Raw genomic sequence first — 22,499 nt, 5'->3', positions numbered from 1 at the left:
ATTATGGGCATAGCTAATGCTGGAAGTGGTATTAGGTGCCATAAATCACCTATGTAGGCGTGATTCACAACAGATAGGTGCCAGAAATGTAGGCCTGAAAAACCCTGGCCTACATTTCCCGCATCTATCTTTCCCGGCAGTATGATTCTCTATCAGCACTGTCACGTGATTGGCAGCCACTTTTTAGGTGGCTGCCGGTATCGGTACCGTATAGAGAATTTGGGTCTGTGTGCAATTCTCTAAAGGGTGTGTGGTCTTCACAGAATCACACTCGACACCAATTTTTTTATGGCATCAATTTCTGACCACCATTTATACAATGTTTGGCACATATACACGCATGTATATGTGTGCACACACACACAAACATAATAGTATTTTGAACATTTATGAGCATAACTGGCACATTAATATTAATGTCTAAGATATTAAAGTCCCATTTTCAGGGGCAGAGTTTGAACGGAGCAGAGTAAAGGGTCATAGTATTTGGGTGCTGTTTATCAAATATGCACATACGTGTTCCTTTGGAAATGTCTGTGGCTTTAATCTTGCTGCTATTTCTGTCTCTGTTTCCCTAGTATTTTAAAAGACAGATGGGTAACTAGTGTCTTTATGAAATAAGCTGGATAAGATTTATATGTCTTATTAAAAATGCCCCTCCACATGTATAAATGTGTGTGTGTGTGTGTGCATCTATCAATATATAGATATTAATACATATAGATGCAAATAGATACAAAGATGTTAGATATATAGGGCTCCTTTTACGAAGCCGCGGTAACAGTTTAACGTGCGTAATAGCCCGGGCTAAACTGCCGACTGCGCTAGCCGCCACCGCCTCCTCTTGAGCAGGCGATAGTTTTTCAGCTAGCGCGGGAGTTAGTGCATGATTAAAAGGCACACGCGTTAAAGCCGCTATCGCGGCTTCGTAAAAGGAGCCCATAGATATAAATAAAATGATATACGAGTATGTCCTTTCTACAGCATTAAAAATGTGAGAAAGATGCACGATTGGTTCATCTACAGTTTCAGTCTAGAACATAAACCCTGTTTAAAGAAATTGTGACCAATATATTTCAAGTATCTCCTAGAAAGTACTATAATGTGATGTCATTTGTTTTACAAGGCCTTTACGTATACACAGTATACCATTTTACAATTAATATTGCATTCTTCATATAAAGTGAGCAGTTTACAGTATAGTACAGCACATTGGTCTCTAGATTCAGTTGAATAAGGACAAACCTGTGTAAAAATGTCCATTACCCAAATATCCTTGCTTCATATTCTAAGAGAAACTTGGGATACACAAGGTCTACTGTTTCCATTCAGTTCATTAAACAGGGTTCACAGAAAATTTCAGCTGCCCGTTCTGCTACATTAAAACTGCAGATGAACCAGTCAAGCATCTCTCCAATTTTTTTTTTAAGCTGTAGAAGGAGAGACCTGCTATTACAAAGGACTGTCTTTCCAAAGCTTTATTATGTGCAATCAATATATGTAATAGTGTACCAAGTAGTAACTCGGGTAATAGAGAAAACACCTATTCAAACAGAACATATTTAAAAATAATCTCGGTCGAAATAATGGAATTTGGTAACCGTGGCATCAGGTATGAGGCTGGAAGATTACCCCCCTTACTTATGACCTACCCCCACACTGATATATAAACAGACTGGACAGAGGTCATTTAGAACAATTCCAGCTCCATCCTTATTAGTACAAAATAGCACCCTTGCTGCCGGTTTCTGTCACCCTACAAGCTACAGCAAAACTTTACAGGGGCGCCAAATTGTAAGGGTAGACAGGAAGGATCATATTCTATAAAGGCGCCCTGATTGTAGGCACTGGGAAGGAGGCCTAAGACTCCAGTTGGCCCAGGTGCCTAAAGTCCCTCCTATGGGAGGGGCCTTAGGCGCCTAGGCCAATCAGGGCCTTAGGATACACTGGTAAGGGGAAGGCCCACCATTCTGATGAGGTGGGCCTGCCGACCAGAGGAAAATAAAAATTGTTTTTCACATTGAGAGCATATTTTGCTTCAAAATTTTGTTTTCACTATATTTTCACATGGTGTAAACCTATGATGGTGTGATGCGTGGCTTGCGATACAGTCTGCCGATCGATTATAAACCTGGAGCTTCAGCTGTTTGCTGTCATTCTGATAGCTTGCACGGTCACACTGAGGATGCACTATTATAATTATCTTTTTTTTCAGTTCAAAAAGTTTTATTGAGTTTAGTAGATGAAGTACAATAAATGTTAAATAAGGCAAGAAACATGCATGCCGTACCAATGCAAAGATTCACAAAATATTATCTACATAATGTAATACAGCAGGCAGACCTATGCCTATCTATAAGGAGGAAAGTAGCAGCACAACATGCAGCCAAAAGTACATGTAAAATCCAAAAACACAGAGCACAGAGAGACAATTATAATAATAATAAAAGTTATTATTAAATTTCCGATTTGTTCAAACTATTCTTATAGGAACAAAGATAATTAAACAGTTAGTAGAATTCCCTATTTGGGTCTTAAACAGTTGACCAGAGGGAGTAGGCATCCCTCCAGCCAGCCTTCCTGTTAAAGGTACAGAGGGTACTGGATGGGCTTTTGGGGGTAGGGGCTTGGGGGGTGCCAGCAGGAGGGAGTGAGCATCCCTCCTGCTGGAGTTGGGGAATGGCATCAGGAGAGAGAGGGCATCCTTCCTGCTGGGAATTGTTTAGGGGTTTGCGCAGACAGTGTGTGTGTGTGTGGGGGGGGGGGGGTTCAGGGAGAGAATGGGCATCCCTCCTGCCAGCTGACGTACAGTGGGGTTTGGGTGTTCCCTGCCACTGCCACTCGCTGTGTACTGTCAGGGGCAATGCTAGACAGGAGGCAATAAATGCATCAACACCATTTGCATTGGTGCATTGGTGCATTGGTGCATTTGCCAGTAGTGTATAGTCAGGGGCTTCAGGAGATTTGCCCTACCCCATAAAGGCCCTGAGAGCACTGCTCTGAATTTTATTGGCTGAGCAGGGAACAAGCAGATGCTGCTCAGCCAATCAAATTTAGAGCAGTACTGTCAGAGCCTTCAGGGAGGTTCAGAGAATCCAATACTCCAACCACCTAGTCCTAGGGGATATATTCGCCTGTTCCCTAATTAAAAGGAATTAACTTTCAATGAGCAGTGGCAGGCTGAGGTCTGAGGCTCTTTCCTCCTTTCCTTATGGTATCCTTTGAGCTGAATATATTATGATAGCATAACACTATATTGATTGAGGGGTACAGATAAGAGCAGTGGAAGGTTTAGAGATAACTGTAGAGGTAGGCAATAAAATTAGTCAGGGACCGCTGACCAGGCAATATGCCTGATGGGCCGCCGCGTGAGCGGACCGCTGGGCTGGATGGACCTCTGGTCTGCCCCGGCGGAGGCGACTACTTATGTACTTATGTACTTATGAAAGTTAATTCCTTTTAATTAGGGAACAGGTGAATATATCCCCTAGGGGCTCCTTTTACTAAGATGCGCTAGGGCTTTAACACACGGAATAGCGCGCTACATTGCTACGCGCGCTAGACCTTAACGCCAGCATTGAGCTGGCGTTAGTTCTAGAAGCATAGCGTGTGGTGTAGCGCACAGTAATTTCCTGCGTGCGCTAAAAACGCTAGCACACCTTAGTAAAAGGAGCCCTAGGTGTTTGGAGTATTGAATTGTTGGTTTGTGTGATTGTGGAGAGGTTCAGAGAATCCCCAGCCCAAGAGCCCTGCTCTTTTTTTTTTTCTTCGTTTGTTTAGGTTAACTATTTGTTTGACGCAGTTTGACTGGTTGAGCAGACTGCCTACTCAACAAATCAAACTGCACCAAGCAAACAGTAAATAAAAAAATTAAAATATAGGGCTGTAGAACTGGCAATTCACTGAATCCTCTGGAAACCCTTACCACACGCCACTGATGAGAGCACATGGTAAGACACTGTCCCCCAAATTCTATATGTGGCGCTTAAAGTTGTGCGTGTACATTGGTGTGCATAGCCAATCTACATGCACAACTTAATTAATAGGCCTAATTGGCACTGATTAACAGTTAACACCTCATAATTGGATGCTAATTGGAGTTAATTGAAATTTATGCACACAAGTTGGTAGGCACACTGCAAACTGTTATGTGTCAGAGTGTGTAAGTGAATCTGGAAAAGGGGCGTGGCTAGGGGCAGATTGTAGACATTATTTTAAGATATATGTGCAAGTTTTTGACTTATGTGCTGATGTACGCACTGCCTAGGCACAGATATTTAAGCCAAGGAATTAGCCACACCTAAAAATTCTGATGCCTAGCGGTGCTTAAAGAGCATTAAGCATGATTGTATAAATTGCGCATAACTTTTATGGAATCATGCTTAGCGCCACACTAGTCAGCGCTGATTTTCTAGGTGTCATATAGAATTGGGCCCTGTGTGCTACGTACAATGTTCAGGCCACATTCATCCTCTACCCATAACTCATCCATTTTCCAATCCATAACAGGCTTTGCAGTTAGCGCATGAATTAGAGTGCAGTCATGCAAAGCATGGTAAAGGTTTCTGCTGCTTTGCAATATGTCACCGCTCATTAATTCACATGTTAACTGGTTAGTGTTCTTTAATGAGAGTGGCCCAAAGTATTTCTGAAAATTCTACCAATGCCAGTTGCAGCAAAATCAAATCTACTGTATAGAGAAGTATTTGAAGAGAATATACAATAATTGGTATCACCTGACTGAGAATGATATAAAGATAGAATCATTAACTAGCATAGGTGCATTCATCTATATCTGGGTTTCCACTGATGAAGGAATGCTGAACAAAATGAAGCTTGTTAATTTTTGTTTCATAAGCTTCTTAATCAGGTCTCTTGGTAACATGCTACCAATAATGGCTTTTATCTGCAAATGTTCAGGGAATTGTATTATAAATATTAGCAAAGCATATCTATACCTGGAGTCCTCAATCCAGGTCTTGGGACACATCCATCCAGTCATGTTTTTAAGATACCCACAATGAATATGCATGAGCTATATTTGCATATAATGGAGCCAATACATGCAAATTTATGCCATGCATATTCATTATAGATATATTGAAAACCTGACTGGCTGAGTGTGTCCTGAGGATTGGTTTGAGAATCATGAGCTATCCTGTGGCTCCTCCTAGTGCATGATAGAAATACATACACAATTAGGGCCAGGTTCTACAAATGGCCCCGCTATCACTGGCTGCCTAAAAAAATATTTTAGTAAATCATAAGTCTATGCTTAGAGTATACATATAGTTTAGCGATTTATATTCAAATCCTCTAAGCCTCTAGTGATCTTTGAGCCTCAGTCCCACCATTCCACCGCCTCAAACTATTTTCATTGCGGTGAGCTTTACGTGGTCATTTCCTCACTGGCTCATTCCTACTTAATTCATCTTTTTAGTTTAACTTTTTAGTTTTTAATATTCATTTAAAAGTGCCTTGTGCGTTTAAAGCAAGCTCTGAACCGCATAGGGAGGAGCGAGTACAAATCGGCCGAAGCCTTGGGGCCAATCGGCACGGAGTAGGGGGAGGGGAGGAGAAGGTGGGAATAGACTAGGGGAGCGGAAGGGAGGTCGCCCTTCTCGAGCCGGCATCACATGAGGCGGACACGGCTTCCCTTCCGGACGCGGCTTCCCTTCCTCCCACCCTCGACATAGGCGGCTCCGGCTCCAACGGCGATCGGTCCCCGGAGTATTCTGTGAACGGAGTGTTGGTGGATGCTGGCCCGCTGCACACGCGGCCAGGAGCAGTCTCCGACCCAACGGGAGCGGAAGGGAGGTCGTGGGAGACCAATGCAGGTTGTCTCTTCATCTGCAGGTTTTTTCCCACACTGCCATTGCCGAACGGAATCCCTGGGGCGAGGTGGCTCACCCTGCTGCCAGCGTGCACTCTCTCCTATGAAGGCACGCACAGCGTGAGTTGCGTTGCACACCTCCGACTCTTGCCCACACAGTCCCTGCACCCCAGTACGGCCAGAGATGGGTCGGGCCGCCATGCTCGCTGTACTAGTGGCAACCTGATCTCCGGCGGCCAATTACAAGCACCCAAGTGGCACGGCAACTTCGGCGGCCCCTGGAACATGATCCGGCTGCCTGGAACATGATCCCTGCACGCTACCAGGTACGAGCTCCTAGGGGGGGTGGATTCGCCGGGGGCCTGCCGAGACGCTGCTTGCACACAGCCCATGTGGCCGGGAGGGGGTGTTGATGCAGCGCACCACTGAGGGTCTCTGGCACCGCCGGAAGGGAGAGGATGTGTCGCCCGAGCGGCCCGAGAGGGAGAGTTAGGCTGCGGCGGGGCGGACTCTCCGGCCTTGGGCCCGGCATGGACAGGTGGAGTCTCCGGCCCCTTTTGGGCTGAGGATGTGGGGACCTTTTCCTTGCCTTCGGCGATAGCGGTGCACATCGGGTGTTTTCCCATTTGCTACTAATTATCTATTTGGCTTCTTTTAAAGTGCTTAGTGCTTACCCAGTTCACTCCTTTCATACATCTTCATAAAAGTTCATAAATATAGTATAAAGATATAAAATATATCCAAAAGATTTAGCTGTTGTAATTTATTCCTTCTTTTTTAAATTCTGACTTGTTCGGCTTGGGAGGGTCTAACCCAAGCTGAACAAGCCAGAATTTAAAAAACAGTAAAGAAGAAGAAAGAAGGAATAAATTACAACAGCTAAGTCTTTTGGATATATTTTATATCTTTATACTATATTTATGAACTTTTAGGAAGATGTATGAAAGGAATGAACTGGGTAAGCACTAAGCACTTTAAAGGAAGCCAAATAGATAATTAGTAGCAAATGGGAAAACGCACAAGGCACTTTTAAATAAATATGAAAAACTAAAAAGTTAAACTAAAAAGATGAATTAAGTAGGAATGAGCCAGTGAGGAAATGACCACGTAAAGCTCACCGCAATGAAAATAGTTTGAGGCGGTGGAGTGGTGGGACTGAGGCTCAAAAGATCACTAGAGGCTTAGAGGATTTGAATATAAATCGCTGCCTAAAAAAATGGCCATCGATCACATGTCAATCATGCAACCATGCCATTTGTAGAACTTTGGCTACCTCAAACATAGGTGAATCGCTTCTATGGAGGCACCTAAGGCCTCCTAAGGTCATTCTTGGCATTAGCCACACCTACTTTGACCTTAGGCATTCTAGGAGCCTACAATGTCAGGCTCATAACAAAAAGCATAGATGTCCAAAAACCATGCAAAATCAGCACTTGGACATCTTAATCACCAGGATGTCCAAGTGCAAATAATCAAAACCATCTTTCTGTATGCCTAGCGAGGGGTCCCAGCCTCTGTGCATCCAGAGCACAATATGGGTGTGGTGGAGATGTGTCATGAGTGGGCTTTGGGTGACCTCAAGGGCGGGTTAGACATGGACATCTTGCAGCGATAATCAAACATTTTGCAAGACATCCTGGACAGAACTTATATATTTGGAACTAGACCTGTTTTAGAAGGGGCTAAGTGCCACAAAGGTGGCCAAACTGAGCAGCTGACCACTGCATGCATCAAGGTAAGACATCCCCACACTCCCCCAGTGCTCACTGATCCCTTCCACCACACAAAATGAGAACAAATAGGTATCTGTTTTAGAGACATATCTGTCTCTAAAACAGCAGTATCTGGAATGGGAAATCCTAGTAGTGTTGCACACAGGGGTCTTAAGTATCCTGGTGGATGGGCTAGTGAACCATAGAGAGAAGGACCCAGGTCCATAAGCCACTCTAACCACTACATTTATGGTAGAATATGTGAGCCCACCCAAACCCTACTATACTGCCATATGGGTGCCTCCTACAGCCATAAGTGCTATTGGGGTGGTACACAGAAAGGTATAGTAGGTTTGGGAAATGTTGGGGGGGCTCACCATACATTATAAGGGGGTTATGGTAAGATATATAGCTGGCACCCTTTATGTGACATTCACAGCTGTGCCCTCTAAGATGCTCAATTGCTTTGTCTGGATGTGTACCTGGCCAGTCCATTACTATGCTGGCCCCACCCACATCCAAATGGTCAGATTAGGACATTTTCAATCTGGATGTTTTTTCTAATCAAAAATGGAGTATACAGTTAGATGTCCCGGTGGCCAAAGCATCTAAGTTAATGATTTAAAAATAACAAATATTTGGACATCCAGCAGTTTGCCATTTGAAAATGATCATTTTTGTTCCTCCAACTTTGGACGTTCAGCTGGTAACGATCAAGTTGGACGTAGATTTTTTTTTTTTTTTTTTTAATACCCTTCTGTGGGCATGATTATAACCTTATATCAACATTGTAGCATTCTCAAGAGGTTTAGGCCCTCCTTTACAAATCCACACTAGGGTTTTTTAGCGCCAGCCGCAGCAGTAAGAACTCCTAGAATATCTATGAGCGTCGGAGCTCTTACTGCCGCAGCCAGCGCTAAAAATGCTAGCACTGCTTTGTTTAGAATATTTTGTAAAATTTGCTATAGAACAATTTAGTCATGGTGTTCATGTGACTATAATAAAACCACCAATGCTTGCTATCTTTTTCTGTTTATTAATAATTTGTAGACTGTCCCTTCCATGTAAGCTCTAGAGATGCATCTTGTGTTTGCTGTACCTTCTCGTTTAAACAGAGACTGTTAGATGGACTGCTAGGTTAGCATAAAAGAAGTAAAATGTGAAGATGCAAACCAGTAAGCTGTTATTTTTTTCTTTCACACAAATATGTTAAAAATACAGTGTGAAAGCATATGTTCTGGAAGATGTAGCTCCTCATTAACTCTTACAGGCTAAACCATTCATTACATAATGTGAAAAACTGTCAGGACCATGATGCTTCAATCGCAGTGGTCTAATACTTTATTCACCAAGCTAATGACCCAAAACAATTTGTACACTCTTTTAAATTCAGAAATGTGTACTCCACTGTAAAAGTGATGAAATTGATTGATTGATCCCCCCCCCCCCGCCCCCTGCCCCCCGGAAAGAAGCTGGAAAACCTGAGTAAAACTGGAAGCTGCTTTATGATGTTCTATACATGAACCCAGAGTACAAAAAGGCTGCATGCATGACAGACCGCCTTGTGCATCTGGAATGCACGAGACTCTTCCTCTTTAAAGTTTGCTTTGACTTTGCATAAGCATTCTATCTCAGCTCCATGTGCTATATAATTAATACTTTATTACAGTGCATCTATCATTTCTTTCACCAAAATTACACCAAAAAAAACCCACAAAACAGTTATGCAATGACTACAAAACAAATGTGTCAAATGAAGTTATTTTGTTTTCACATAAGCAAGGTTAATTGTACTTATAAAAAGCACAAAGAGGATGGTTAATTGTACTTACAGTATAAAGAACACAAAAGAGAATGACAGTATGCCATTAAAAAAAAAAAAAAAAAAAAACCAGTTACATCAATAGGATCGATGTGATTTTCTACTTCAGCTTTCCCTTCTATATACTTGCAAAAAAAAAAAAAAAAAAAAATCAAATTTACAATAATATCTGTTGGATGATCGCTCTTCATTTGTCTGCAACATGAGGATGTCTGCAGACAGCAATGTGCCGAGTGGAGCTACACAGTGTATGCTGGAAGCCAAGCAGACGGCAGAGAAATGTAGTTTGACAGATCTCATTAGTTAAACTTATGGTTTCCAAATGGACAATGGTGAGCTAAGCAAAATAATTTTAAATGGTACTGAAGTGATTTCTCGTTCAATTGGAATAATACTGATTTCTTTATGGTGTATTCCTTCATTTTCTAGTTTGTTCTCCTCTTTCAAAGTCCTTTTATATTGTTCAGAAAAATGCAATAATAACAATTTAAAAAAAAACAAAAAAACCTTCTAGGTTAAGAGAGAGAAAAAAAGAAGTAGAAAGGACACAGCCGATACCGAGTAGTCAAACAAAACTCCTACCTCTCTGTGGGTACATCTGTAATGCCTCCTGTGATCAGCTGCAACTCCTGCACATTTTTATTGGATTCGTCTTTGATGAAATGCTCTTCTGTGCTTTGTTTAGGAATATCCTCATTCGCCTGTAAATGTTCTATGAGGTTCTGCTGCTGCCAGGATTGAAGAGATCGGTGGTGGGCAGGGGTTGGACCTGGCACAGGTGCCAGTATATTGTGAACAGGGCTACTGTTTTTCTTCAGCCCGTTCCTGTCCCGTGAATGGCTCTTCAGCCTGCTCTGAACTGGTGTTCCCCTGTGCTCATATCCTTCCTGCTGAAGGCAGCTTCCAGTGCCTGCCGAGCCTTGAGAGGGGTGACTAAACCACCTCCAGCGTAGCCTCAGGATCTGCTTAACATCAAACTCTTTCTTCCCAGACACTGACATCTTTGCAGAGGAAAAAAAAAAGGAAAAAAAAAACAAACCCTGCCTTTCCAGAAATTAACTGCTTGCTTTTTTTTTTTTTTTTTTTTTTTGCCCTTTGCGTTTCAGATGCTTCCTTGAAGAAATCAGCAAAAGAACAGGTAACCTTCTTGCCCCTGGCTAATAGTCTGCCGGCACTTCAAACCAATGCGAAGCTGCTGCTAACTGTGTAGGTGGGAGCCCATACTGACAGGATGATGAGGTCAGACCTTAAACAAGTAAAACAGCTTAGCTCAGGAAAGTAGCTACCATAACACAACCCAGCTGCTAGGCTCCCGCACTGGCAGTGCCCTAAACCTAGTCTCTCTACTACATAGCAGTCGAGTCTCAGAGCATCCCGCGAGAGCCAAGCTGCAACTTAAGATGCAGAAAAGCACATGCAAATAAAGTGGCAAGATTCCTCCCCACCACTAACACTTTTCTTCTCCCTTGAGATGTCGCCTGCTACTAAGCAAAGCTATATGTCATAGAAGATTTATACACATGACAAACGCGTTGTGTTCTTATGCAGATTTTTGTAATGATTCATTGACAGTGAGAATCCTCACAATAATTCCTTGCCTTCCTGATTTCTTCTATTCTAATTAAACTTCTTTTTTTTTTTAATGGAAATTTGCTATTGCATTCCAGAATTTATACCAATGGTGCTCTATTAAACTACCATTATACATATAATTATTTCTTTGGTGTGTGTCTGTTGGTGACTGGTGGGGTATGCAGCAACATGTATATATTTTTGGTGGGTGAGAGGTACCGGTAGGTCACATTTTTCAGTAGTAGCTCAAGATGTTACATTCAGGTACAGCAAATATTTCCATGTTCCTAGTTTTTTTACCTGATGCAATAGATATTTAAGTCTTACGGGGAATGTAGGAATGGGTGAGGAAGGGGGTGAGAGACAGGGAGAGATAGATGGGTGATCAGATGGTAACCAAACAGAATAATTTTATGGCTTATAATAGGATAGGAAACCTAGATCTTTGATTAGTCCAGTCTGATGGGTGTCAACATATTTTATCATTTTAACTTCAAAGGTCTTACATGCCTGCATTGTTTTAAAATGCCCTTTTAGTATTCTCACCATTAGTCATTCGTGCAGCACCCTGGTCTTGCAAAGTATTCTCCAACAGAGGTGTTACCCTGGTTGACTATGTAGTATTTGATATGGTATCTGTGTAGGTTGATTTTTGTTCTTAGCATCTGTCTTGTCTCTCCAGCATAACATCCTTCACATTTTTTTTTCATTGAATAATATACACTACATTTGAAGATAAGTATGCGTAGGATCCCCCTTATGCTGAATGTTTTTCCCATGTGAATGACTGTGAGGAACCTACGATACTGTGTGTTGGCACAGTTTGCAGCTTGGTATATTGCAGGGATATATGCCATTCTCTTTTTCAATTTCTGTTGGGAGTTTGCTGTTCACTAATTTTTGTTTCAGATTAGGTGGTTGTCAGAAGGCCAACGTAGGCGGAGCTGGAAATATTTCTTTCAATAATTCATCCTCCTGGAAATGATCCCAGTTGTTCCAGCTCTGGATTATATGTCACTATAAGGGGCCCACTCTTGGTGGTTTTCTTTACTTTGTACTGCAATAGGTTTTTCCTGGGTGTTATAAGGGAAGAGATAATCTTCTTGAGATTATTTTGAGGTTGTATCCTTTTTGTTTGAAGGATTCAGTCTGGATTTTGAGTTGCTTATCTCTATCTCTTGGATCAGAGCAGATGTAGTGGTATCCTGTGGTTTGGCTTTGTGTAACAGATTTTTTTTGTGTGTGAAGAATGGAAGCTAGAGTTGTGGAGGTAGCTGCATCTGTCAGTTGGTTTCTTGTATATAGAAGTTTTTATATAGTCATTGTTGATAGAGACTGAGGTCTAGAAAGGTGACTTCTTTTGAGCCAATCAGGGCCTTAGACCCCTCCCACTTCATCCCAAGATGCATTGGGAGGGGGAAGGCCCGGCCCTGTAGGCAGGAGATAGTGGGCTACTCTCCTGCTTACTTGTCTTTGGAAGGTACAGGGTGTCCACGGATATGGGAAGAGGGGTCCAGAAATGTTGAGAGATGTGTGGGGGGATGTTGGGGAGGGTCTGGGGATGTTATAGCTCCATAAATGTTGGGTGATGTGGGGGAATGCCAGGAGGCGGGTCCAGGGATGTCAAGGGGATGTTGGGGGATGTCAGGGGGAGGGGTGTAGGGCTCAGATGATCCTGGCAGCAGGAATCCCCATCAGTTGAGCCAGCAGGAATCCATGAAACCATCTCAGCTGATGGGGATTCCTCTGCTGCGATCAGCTGATGGCAAACCCTCAATCTGCTGTTTTTCACCCATCTTTGGGTGGTGGGAGGGGGTCGTGACCACTGGTGGTCATCTAGTCAGTTTGGTCACCTTTGGGGCATTTATATCTGTTTTACTTTGGTCTATGTCCCGGCATGTAAGTTCCACCTAGAATGTCCTGGAAAAGCTTTGATTATTGCTTCAGGACGTCCAGGTGGAACCCCGCATGATTTCCGCCCATAACACACCTTCCAACACACCCCTTTGAGCTCTGGATGCACAGCAGCTTAGAAGTGCTGTTGAATGTCCAGAAAGTTTGTTTTGATTATCGGCACTTGGACGTCCCTGCTATTAGGATGTCCAAGTGCCGACTTAGGCAGGTTTTTGGATATTTTAAAGTTTTGATTATGCCCCTCATGCTGTCTATTTTGTTAGACTGCCTATAATACCTGACACTGTCAAAGTCTGATATCCCCTTTCAGTTTCACTTTCAGGGGCAAGGGAGGGGGCAGCAACAACTAGGGGATTAAAGTATCATAATATCTTAATCCCTCCATTCGGTAGTTAGTCCAAGCATCTTTTTGTACCCTGGATGTGACTAATTTAGGGCATCCTTCTTTTTAAGCTTGGGCATTTCTTCCTGTTCAGTAATCGCTATAGTCCCACCCAAAACACCCCCCCCCCCCCCACCCTCCTTTGCTATTTGGACATAGGGCAGTGCTGCACATTCCTTTTCTGCCTTTGCAAAAATCAGGATTTGGACATTTCAATCACATGGACATCAACTTGAACATTCTGAGACATCCATGTGCTTTGAAAATAAACTCCACAGGTACTTACTTTGTACCTGAGGCAATGGAGGGGTAAGTGACTTGCCCAGAGACATAAAGAGCTGCTGTGGGAATCAAACCCAGTTCCCCTAGCTCTACTGCACTAACCATTAGGCTATTCCTCCATTCCTTTCCAAGTAGCACTTGCTTGCTCACTCTCCACCCCTGGCATGGCCCCTCTCCCCCAAATAAATAAATACCATTCAGTTAGCATGTGCACTTGACTAAACACTTTCATGTGTCCTGCATTAGACCATTTTCCTCACATTAAGTGTGCATTTGTGCTTAATACAGTTTAGGAAAGGGCCCTTTAATGCTGGTTTAGGGCTAATATGTGGGAGAGAGGGGATGATGCTGTGGATAAGGAGTAGTTAGCAGGGGCAGCAAGAATGTAATGATTAGTACATTTCAACAGATTATCTGTTAGTATGGAGAAGATCAAAACAATCTCATAAAGTCAGTCTTTTTTTTTTTTTTTATAAGAGTGGGAGTTGCAGTCTTTTAAAATACAGCAGTTATGTGGCATACGAGTAGAATTAATTTATTTCAGAAAAGTAAGTTGTGACATGCATATGGCATCCTGTATGTGTTTATCTGTGTGCTCAAGGGAAAAAAAAAGACTCTTTCATGAAATCGGATGTAGATCTGCTCAAAGAACAGGACTTCCTGGTTAACTGCCTGCATAAACAGTTCTGTTATCTTGCTTTTCACCTTCACATATAAATAGTTGTTCTGTACTGTCTTTTTTGCACATTTTCCAGTACTCAAAGGGCTCAAGTTCTTATAGACAAGAGGGGTAGTGTCTCTTTCCTCCCACAAATTTTGGCACCATCTTTAGACTCTCGGTGGCACAATTTATCCGCAATTTTATTTACAGATGGGAAGTTTGGATCCAATTTCAAGTGTCATTCAAACTAGAAAGAACAGGAGATTTGAATAATCTAAGTCAAAAACAGGACAAACTGTGAGTCAACCCTAATAAAGCTGAAGCATTTGCCCTCTGACCCAAAGCTCCACGAATGGCAGCTTCGGATCATTTTGTCACATGCTGAATATAGATTATCTATATTCTTACAATAACATTCAAAAGTATTTGACATCCTGGGCTCACACTTAGATTTGCACTTAGCTAGATGATATTCAATCATCGCTTTTAAACTTCGAGCCCGAGAATGTTTGCATAAATCTGAAGCAAAGTGAATATGGATTTTCTTTAATAAAATCTAGATTGAAAACAAATGAAATATGATTATTCAATCTGAGCCAAAAATTCAAATCCAGATCATAACAGATTCCTTCATCATTTATTATAATAAAAAAATGAGTGGTAATAATCTGATCATTCATTCAATTAAGAGACAACAATTTAAAACAAATGTAAGAAAAAGACAGATTATTTCATCCTATTTAAATGGAGGGTCTGTTCTTCTTCTTCTAATTAGGATCAATGCCAATCCATTGTACTCTAAAATTCCAAAGGAGCTCTACTTATCATATGTGTACTTACAACAGTGTAAAGTTTTAATGTTAATGCCATATGTAACATTGTGATGCCAAAATAATATAGCTGAGAGCAGCAAAGCAAAAGAAATAGGTTAGCAGGTTAGCAATATGGAAGTTAAAGGAGAGAAGATGGGAAAATGTATAAAGAGATGGGTGGAAATGGGAGAGGACAGCAGATAAAAATAATCAGGGGAAAATACTGAAGCAGTAGGAAATGATTTGAATACAGCAAGAAGTAGATATATGAAAATGGAAAGGGGTTGAGAAGAGGGAAAAGCAATGAAAAAGAGAACAAATATAAATATGGGGGAAGCATTAAAATGGTGACATGGAAAACCAAACTATATTAAATCCAAAGCACAAAAGAAATTGAGACCATTAAGATTTTTTAAAAGATAAAAATTTAAAAATAGTCAAGCTGATAGACAATAAATCTAATTAATGTTGCTGCTTCTTTATATTCCATTCTGAATCAAATGCATATCTTTACCATCTGAAAGACTGCCCAGATAGATTTGAAGATGTGCATATATACAAATTACTGCACACAGCTGGAAATAACATTGCTACAGATTTTCAAATTACAGTCCAATTATCATGGGATTGTGTTCACTGATTCATTTTGAAGTGGTTTTAAATTAAACCTTTCCTTAAGGTGGAGTGACAGAAAGGGTGGTAAATGCATGAAATAGTCTCCTGGTAGAGGTGGCGTCTGAATTCAAGAACGTGTGGAACAGGCACATAGGATCTCTTAGGGAGAAGAGGAGATAGAGGATGCTGCAGATGGACAGACTAGATGAGACATTTGGCCTTCATCTGCCAATGTTTCTATGTTTCTAGTAACATAGTGGCCCTTATACTTAAAATTTGACACTCGCACCACTGCACTCCAGCTACAAATCACTCAACACAAATCCATTGATTAAATAACCATCTAAAGGCTCAAGGCAAGGGTGTCAACTATCCCCTCTACTGTTTAACATCTCCCTGGAGCCTTTGCTGATTGCATTCCGTATTCATGAACAAATTAGGAGAATCAAATGTGGTAACACTGAAGTACACGTTTCTGCCTATGCGGACAATATATTATTGTACATGACTCCAGACTCTATTCAGCCTTTCCTTAATGCGATCTCCTCATATTCCAAAATATCCGGGTACAAGCTTAACTTGACTAAGACATAAATTTTGGCATTAAATTACCCAGAAATTTATGGTGATATTACAGAACTTGGCCTAAAATAGTCAAACAACAAGCTTAAATACCTTGGTATTTATTTTGAGCCTACTATTGCAGAAACTATTGCATACAACACAGAATACGTTTTGAATTCGGTCCAAGCACTCACAACTAGATGGTCTCCTTTGAGACTCTCCTGGTGGGGTAGACTAAGCACAATTAAAATGATGATTGCCCCAGTAATAAATCATATCCTCAGCATGCTGCCTGTGTATTTCTCAAAGTCAACTTATAAAAGAATTGATTCGACTTTAAACAAGTTTCTTTGGAACAACTCCATCCCATATATCAGTCTGAAAAAGCTGAAAGGGTGAAATAGTTAATGGTGGTATGAAATTCCCAAGCTTCTACAATTATCATACTGCCTTTCTTATTCGTCATGGTTCGTTATGGCTTTCAAGACAATCTACAGCTTTGCTACCTTCTTGGTTTATCCTAGAATAATATACTATGGGAAACATAGACTTACGCTCAGCTGCTCTTAGTGGCAACACTGATATAACCAAGAATAGAGAATCTATACATTGTACTAGACTAGCAATAAGAGAATTTGATGCGATGATGGAAATACATTGGAATACATCAACATACGTATATTTGTATTTGGAACAATCCTAAAATTCTAATACAAGGGAAACAACTTAATTGGCATGTTTGGAGAGATGCAGGAATATGGTCACTTCATCAACTCTATGCTCATAAAGTCTGAATACCTTTTGTACAACTGCAATCAACCTTTCACCTGCTGCATACAGAACACTACAAATGGCTGCAATTATGCCACTCTACTAAAGTTCTAATAGACATCTCCTTACTTCAAGAAAACAAACCTTCCTTGTTGGCACTTAGGTGACCAAGTCTCGCTTCAACGAAAAGGCAAGGCAGCTACCTGATATAAGCTTATTCTCCGAGTAAAATTTGGGGTGTCGAAAACAGTACAAGACATTTGGATCAAAGATGCCGGGAAACATCTTGCAGTGGAAGAATGGAAGAAAGTCTGGCCTGAGATGATACATTCTCTACACTCAGCTGCTATTTCCCAATCTACCTATTTTCTGCTGAATAGAGCATTCTGGACACCTTACAAGCTATCCAAATTACCAAATGCAAGCCAAAATTGCTGCTGGTCTTATAAATCAGCAGTGGGCATGCTAGATCATATGATTTTTCAATGCCCCCCAATTAATGAATACTGGAAGAAAGTCTAGAAGACAATTAGCTTGATAACTGACTTTGAGGAAGATATCTCTTTAACTATTGTAATATTTGGTCAAACTATTGTAATATTAACTTCAAAAGTAGATGAGAGAACTGGCAAACTCCTTAGATGTCTTCTACTTATAACGATTAAAACTATCCTGTCAATTGGAAAAATAGTCACAATCTATCTTATTCTTCATGGTGGAATACTGTATGCTTAATAGCTCAATATGAGCATTCCTATGTTGTGAAATGTAATCATATTGGTTCTTATAATAAAATATGGTCACAACTGCAAAAATTTTGTGAACTGCACTAGAGGGTTACATTCATAACTACATATTCTCAAAGTTGATATGTATCTTTTTGTTCTCTTGAGAGCTGTCATCTGGTTTGGTTTGCACTTTTTCTTTTTTGTTTTGTATATTGCAAACAATTACTCAGCTATGTTTACTCATTGAATGATTTGAATCGTATTTGTGTATTGTATTTTTTTTATTCATATTTTAACCAATAAAAATATTGAACTTAAAAAAAAATAACCATCCAACAAATTTATTGGTAATAACTTGGCCACAGCATTATTTTATTTCAACCAGAATTCAATAACAATGTACTTCAATACTGCCCTTATTCCTAGATTCCCCACCCCCCGAGCTCTCTTTTTCCCATCAGCTAGCTGGTCATGACCTAGCGCTCTACCACCAAATTCCAGTAAATCATGTTCACTTTACGTATCTCATTTGCAAGACCTGTGGTGTCTCCAGGCCTCACAGTTATCTGTGGCGTTGTCGCACACAGTATACAACTTCAGAATACTTTTTCCACCTTTTACAAATTTAGTGGCCACCTGGATTAACCCCCATTTTCCACACTGCTATGACCTCCCCCCACCCGGAACCCCACAAAGCACAAAGAAAACCCCAACCATAAGTCAAAAAGAAACACCACTCACAGAGAACAAACAAAGGGTGGGAAGGAAGGGCAAATAAAACCAGAAAAACACTCCTTCCTAAACCCGTAAATCCAAACTCTCCCCTCAGCTTCTACCTTCCCATCTCCCATCAAACAAAACCTCCTACTCTTCCTCACAAAATCCCGCCCAAATCAACCAATCACATCCCAAGCCATCTAATCCATAATCAACTTCCTTGCATACTCAACCCAAGCAACATCATTCCCAATCACAAAATGTTCCGTTCACACATACACCATAACCTTAACTACCCTGACCAATAACCCCCACCCCCCTTTCCCTCAATAACTTCATTCGTATAGTGGCTCGGCCGATGTTATCAGCCCACTGACTACCTCAGTGGACTTCCCAAGTTGCTATAGGATTTTGAACTTATCACATTTAAACAGCAAAGATTAAGTGCAAAAGCTATGTGGTAGCTGCTGCGATATACTGGGCATACTCCAAAGAGTTATTTATCACATTTTATGATTATTCTTAGTTTACAATGAATGCATGCACCTCGAGAGGAGGTAGTAAGTGCATTCATAACTGCACAAGCGTGTTAAGTACTGTACATTAATTGTAATTTGCAGTCTACATCCATTCTCTGCTCGTAACCTGCCCATTTCCTACCACTTAACACCACATGCAGTTAAACTGTGAATTAGTGTGCAATAGCATGCCAGCACAACAGTTAATTGCCACTAATGCATATCATAGAAACCAGTAATTGGGAATTACTCACAAATTTGTACCAGGCGCTATTCTAGAAGGTAGCACCTATGTGCTCTAGTGCCTACCTGCAGGGGGCATATACATTAACAGGCTGTGTCTGTATGTCTTCCAGTAGTGAATGTAACTTAAAAAATTTCTATCAGTTACACCCCTCACTTGGCACATGTAGGTAGACATTTACATCTTCAATTGACATGACATAAATGAGTAAGATATTATTGTGAGGCTGCCAGTATCAATACTAGAGTAAAGAGGGTCGCAGTTCTTATATAGACAGGTCTAGAAATAATGGTGTGGCAAACTTAGAAAATGTTAAATCAGGATTTAGAACTGAATCCAGATGCAATAGGAAGCTTGGAATTTGACTTGTATTGCCAAGAGGGATAGTGTGTGACTGCCATGGAAGACAATGTTTATAGCACAAATTATTATTTTTCTAAATGCTCCTGGCCTTGGTTTCCTAGCCACATAAATTAAGAATAGGAAGATGATTTTGTATGATAGCAGGGCAGTGATTGATATAATTAATCAAAAGGAAAGGAGATAAACCTTGAATATGCATGATTATTCCAAAGCACATGAAAAACTATATATATATTGCATACTAAACCTCATTCCCAAAGTTTAAGAAAATAAGAAGAGAAACTCTATTCAGTAGCTGTAGCTCAGAGCAAGTGGACATGTTTTACACATAATCTTGACATCATTAATATGCACCTAGATGGCAGATTGTCACTAAAAAAAAAATAATAATAATAAGAATATGTGTTGTGGTATCTGATCATACTAAGGATTTGAACCCACCACCTTGGAAAGATGGAAGAAGGACTTTTAACTACTGATCCACAGGAGCTTCCTTTTAGACAGGGAGTACCTATTATTTTTTAGTGGTATTCTGCCATCTAGGTGCATAATGATGATGTCACAATGATGTCAAGATTGTGCATCAGACATGTCCACTTGCTCTGAACCACAGCCATTGTGAGTAGAGTTTCTCTTCATATTTTCTTAAACTTTGGGAATGACGTTTAGTATGCAATACATTTGTTCATGTGCTTTACTTGAGTAATACATTCTTAAATAACTTTTAACCTTAATATTAAATTGGACTACTCTTTATCCTCCAAAAGAAAAACTTTTGGGAATGAAGTTTACTATGCAATATATTTTTTCATGTGCTTTGCTTGAGTAATGCTTTATTAAATATCTTTTTACCTTAATATCAAACTGGAATATTTTTCCCCCCTAAAAAACAAAACCCATACCACTATATCTGGACGCATCCAGCATGCCTAACCCATGCCTAATTTGTGCCTAGCATGAAAACTATTTTTCACAGGCAAAGTATGGGACAGTACGGCATTAAATGAAATTTGATAAAAGGGAAGCGCATGATATAGCAATGGTCACTGTCTACATTGTGGCTATGTAATAGCGATTGTACCATGTTCATGAAGGATGTGATATATTATCAAAAACGGTAATATTCATTGCAAAAGCACTCAAATTATGCAACGTAAATTTTATTTTTTTTTTCCCAGAGGTGTAATCTCTTAGAAGGAAAATTCTACTACCTTCTAATATAGTTGTCATATTTTGAGGGATTGCTCTAGGAATGTGATGTCTACACTCCTGTATTTGTGCTACGTACTATGAAGCTGATTTTTCACAGTAATTTCATTTTGCAAGATAGCTAGCTATTCTCTTTACACATTAGGCAGTGAGAGTCAAGAATGCATTTATCATTAAACCCAAAGCCTTCATTTTTGTCTCAACAAATTAATGCCTTATAAATGACAATTTGTAAAGATTGGCCCCATGCTGACTGATAGCTCATCTTTTGAAATAAAAATGCTATACATTTCAACTCTGTCTTAACTACTATACAACTAGTTTTGCTTTACTTAAATCCAATCAAAATCAGTGATACTCATTTCACCATTGAGAGGAAAATCCTGAATTAGACAAAGAAAAGAGAAGCAAAATGATAGATGGTTACTTGGGTCATTGGACAACTAGAAGGTCACTGTTATATAAGTATATTGAAAAGAGTAAATGTTGCAAGGATAAACACACAGACCCATATTCTGTAAATGGTGCCTAAGTTAGGCACTGGTAGGCGCCCTACTGGCACCTAACAAGTGGAAAATGCCATTTAAAAACAAATCATAGCCATTTTTTTAAAATGTGGGCACCTACTGGCACCTAAAAAAAGGTACTTGCATCACATATATGGAGGTGTTTTATGATGCCTTACACCACTGTAGGCGTGGCTAATGCCAAAAGTGACGTTAGGTGTCAAAGCGCCTCCACATCAGTGATTCACATGAATGGTAGGCGCCGGAAAGGTAGGCTTTGAAAACCCTACCCTACATTTCCAGTGCCTAGCTTTCACAAAGCCGTGATTCAATAAACACCACATGCAATTGGTGGCTGTTTATTGCCAGCCACTGCTACCCACAATGCTTATATTTATGTTTATGTACTCTAGAGCAGTGGTTCCCAACCCTGTCCTAAAGGATCACCAGCCAGTCAGGTTTTTGGGATAGCCGTAATGAATATGCAAGAAAGAGATTTGTATATAATGGAGGTGACAGGCATGCATATTCATTAGGGCTATCTTGAAAATCTGTATGGCTGGTGGTCCTCCAGGACAGGGTTGGGAACCACTGCTCTAGAAGACTGTAGAGTCCAAGCCCAAATACCACTCTATTTTGTGGTAGAAAGTGTAAGTGCCCCCAAACCACACAAAAAAACTACTCAACTTGCTGCAGGCAAGAAATACTGAAATATACACATTTGTCAATTACTATTGACCAAAATTACAGAAAAAAAGGAAATATGATGATATTTGTAGTCCACTCTTGGAGAGGAAAGGCAACCAAAGTGAAAAAAAAAACCTGGGAAAGGGTAATACATTAATCAAAAACTGGAGCAGATATTATCCATCCATTTAATAAATTGGACACAAATCTAATATGGTTCATTCTGGGTTGCCTCCCCCTTTTAACATTACACAAACAGCATGCATGTAATTTGCATGCTGTTGTGCTGAGCATCACCTGAAAAAAAATTGCTTCCAACACAGCCCCCCTCTTTTACAAAGGTGCGCTAAGCTTTTTAGCACACACTAAATATTAGCGGGAACTAAACACATGCTAAACGCTAACGCATGCATGTTATCCTATGGACACGTTAGTGGTTAGCGTACACGTGCATTAAATCCGTGCTAAAACGCTTAGTGCGCCTTTGTAAAAGAGGGCCAGTATTTAATACTGTGTTGTAGGAGCTTTGAGCATTGAGGCCTCAGTCTTAATTTGTCAGATCTAACTGCTGCTTTTAAAATAGATAT

The 22,499-nt window shown here is 40.5% G+C and overlaps 1 protein-coding gene across 3 annotated transcripts in view; it reads right to left on the bottom strand.

Moving 5' to 3' along the window:
- KLHL4 (kelch like family member 4) overlaps window positions 1–22,499 on the bottom strand; it is a 257,308-nt gene that overhangs the window by 165,720 nt on the left and 69,089 nt on the right. For 2 of the 3 annotated variants that reach the window (XM_033943967.1, XM_033943968.1), the window contains exon 1: window positions 9,950–10,368. The exons of the other annotated variant lie outside the window; for it this stretch is intronic. In XM_033943967.1, the coding sequence (XP_033799858.1) occupies window positions 9,950–10,368 (419 nt within the window). Of the gene's footprint in view, window positions 1–9,949; window positions 10,369–22,499 lie in introns of those variants that run through there. 3 annotated transcript variants of the gene reach the window in all.

The sequence above is a fragment of the Geotrypetes seraphini genome, chromosome 5 (genome assembly GCF_902459505.1).
Source record: "Geotrypetes seraphini chromosome 5, aGeoSer1.1, whole genome shotgun sequence".
Lineage (NCBI taxonomy): Eukaryota > Metazoa > Chordata > Amphibia > Gymnophiona > Dermophiidae > Geotrypetes > Geotrypetes seraphini.
The sequence above is the reverse complement of the archived record's forward strand: the minus strand, read 5'-3'. Positions and strand labels throughout refer to the sequence as shown.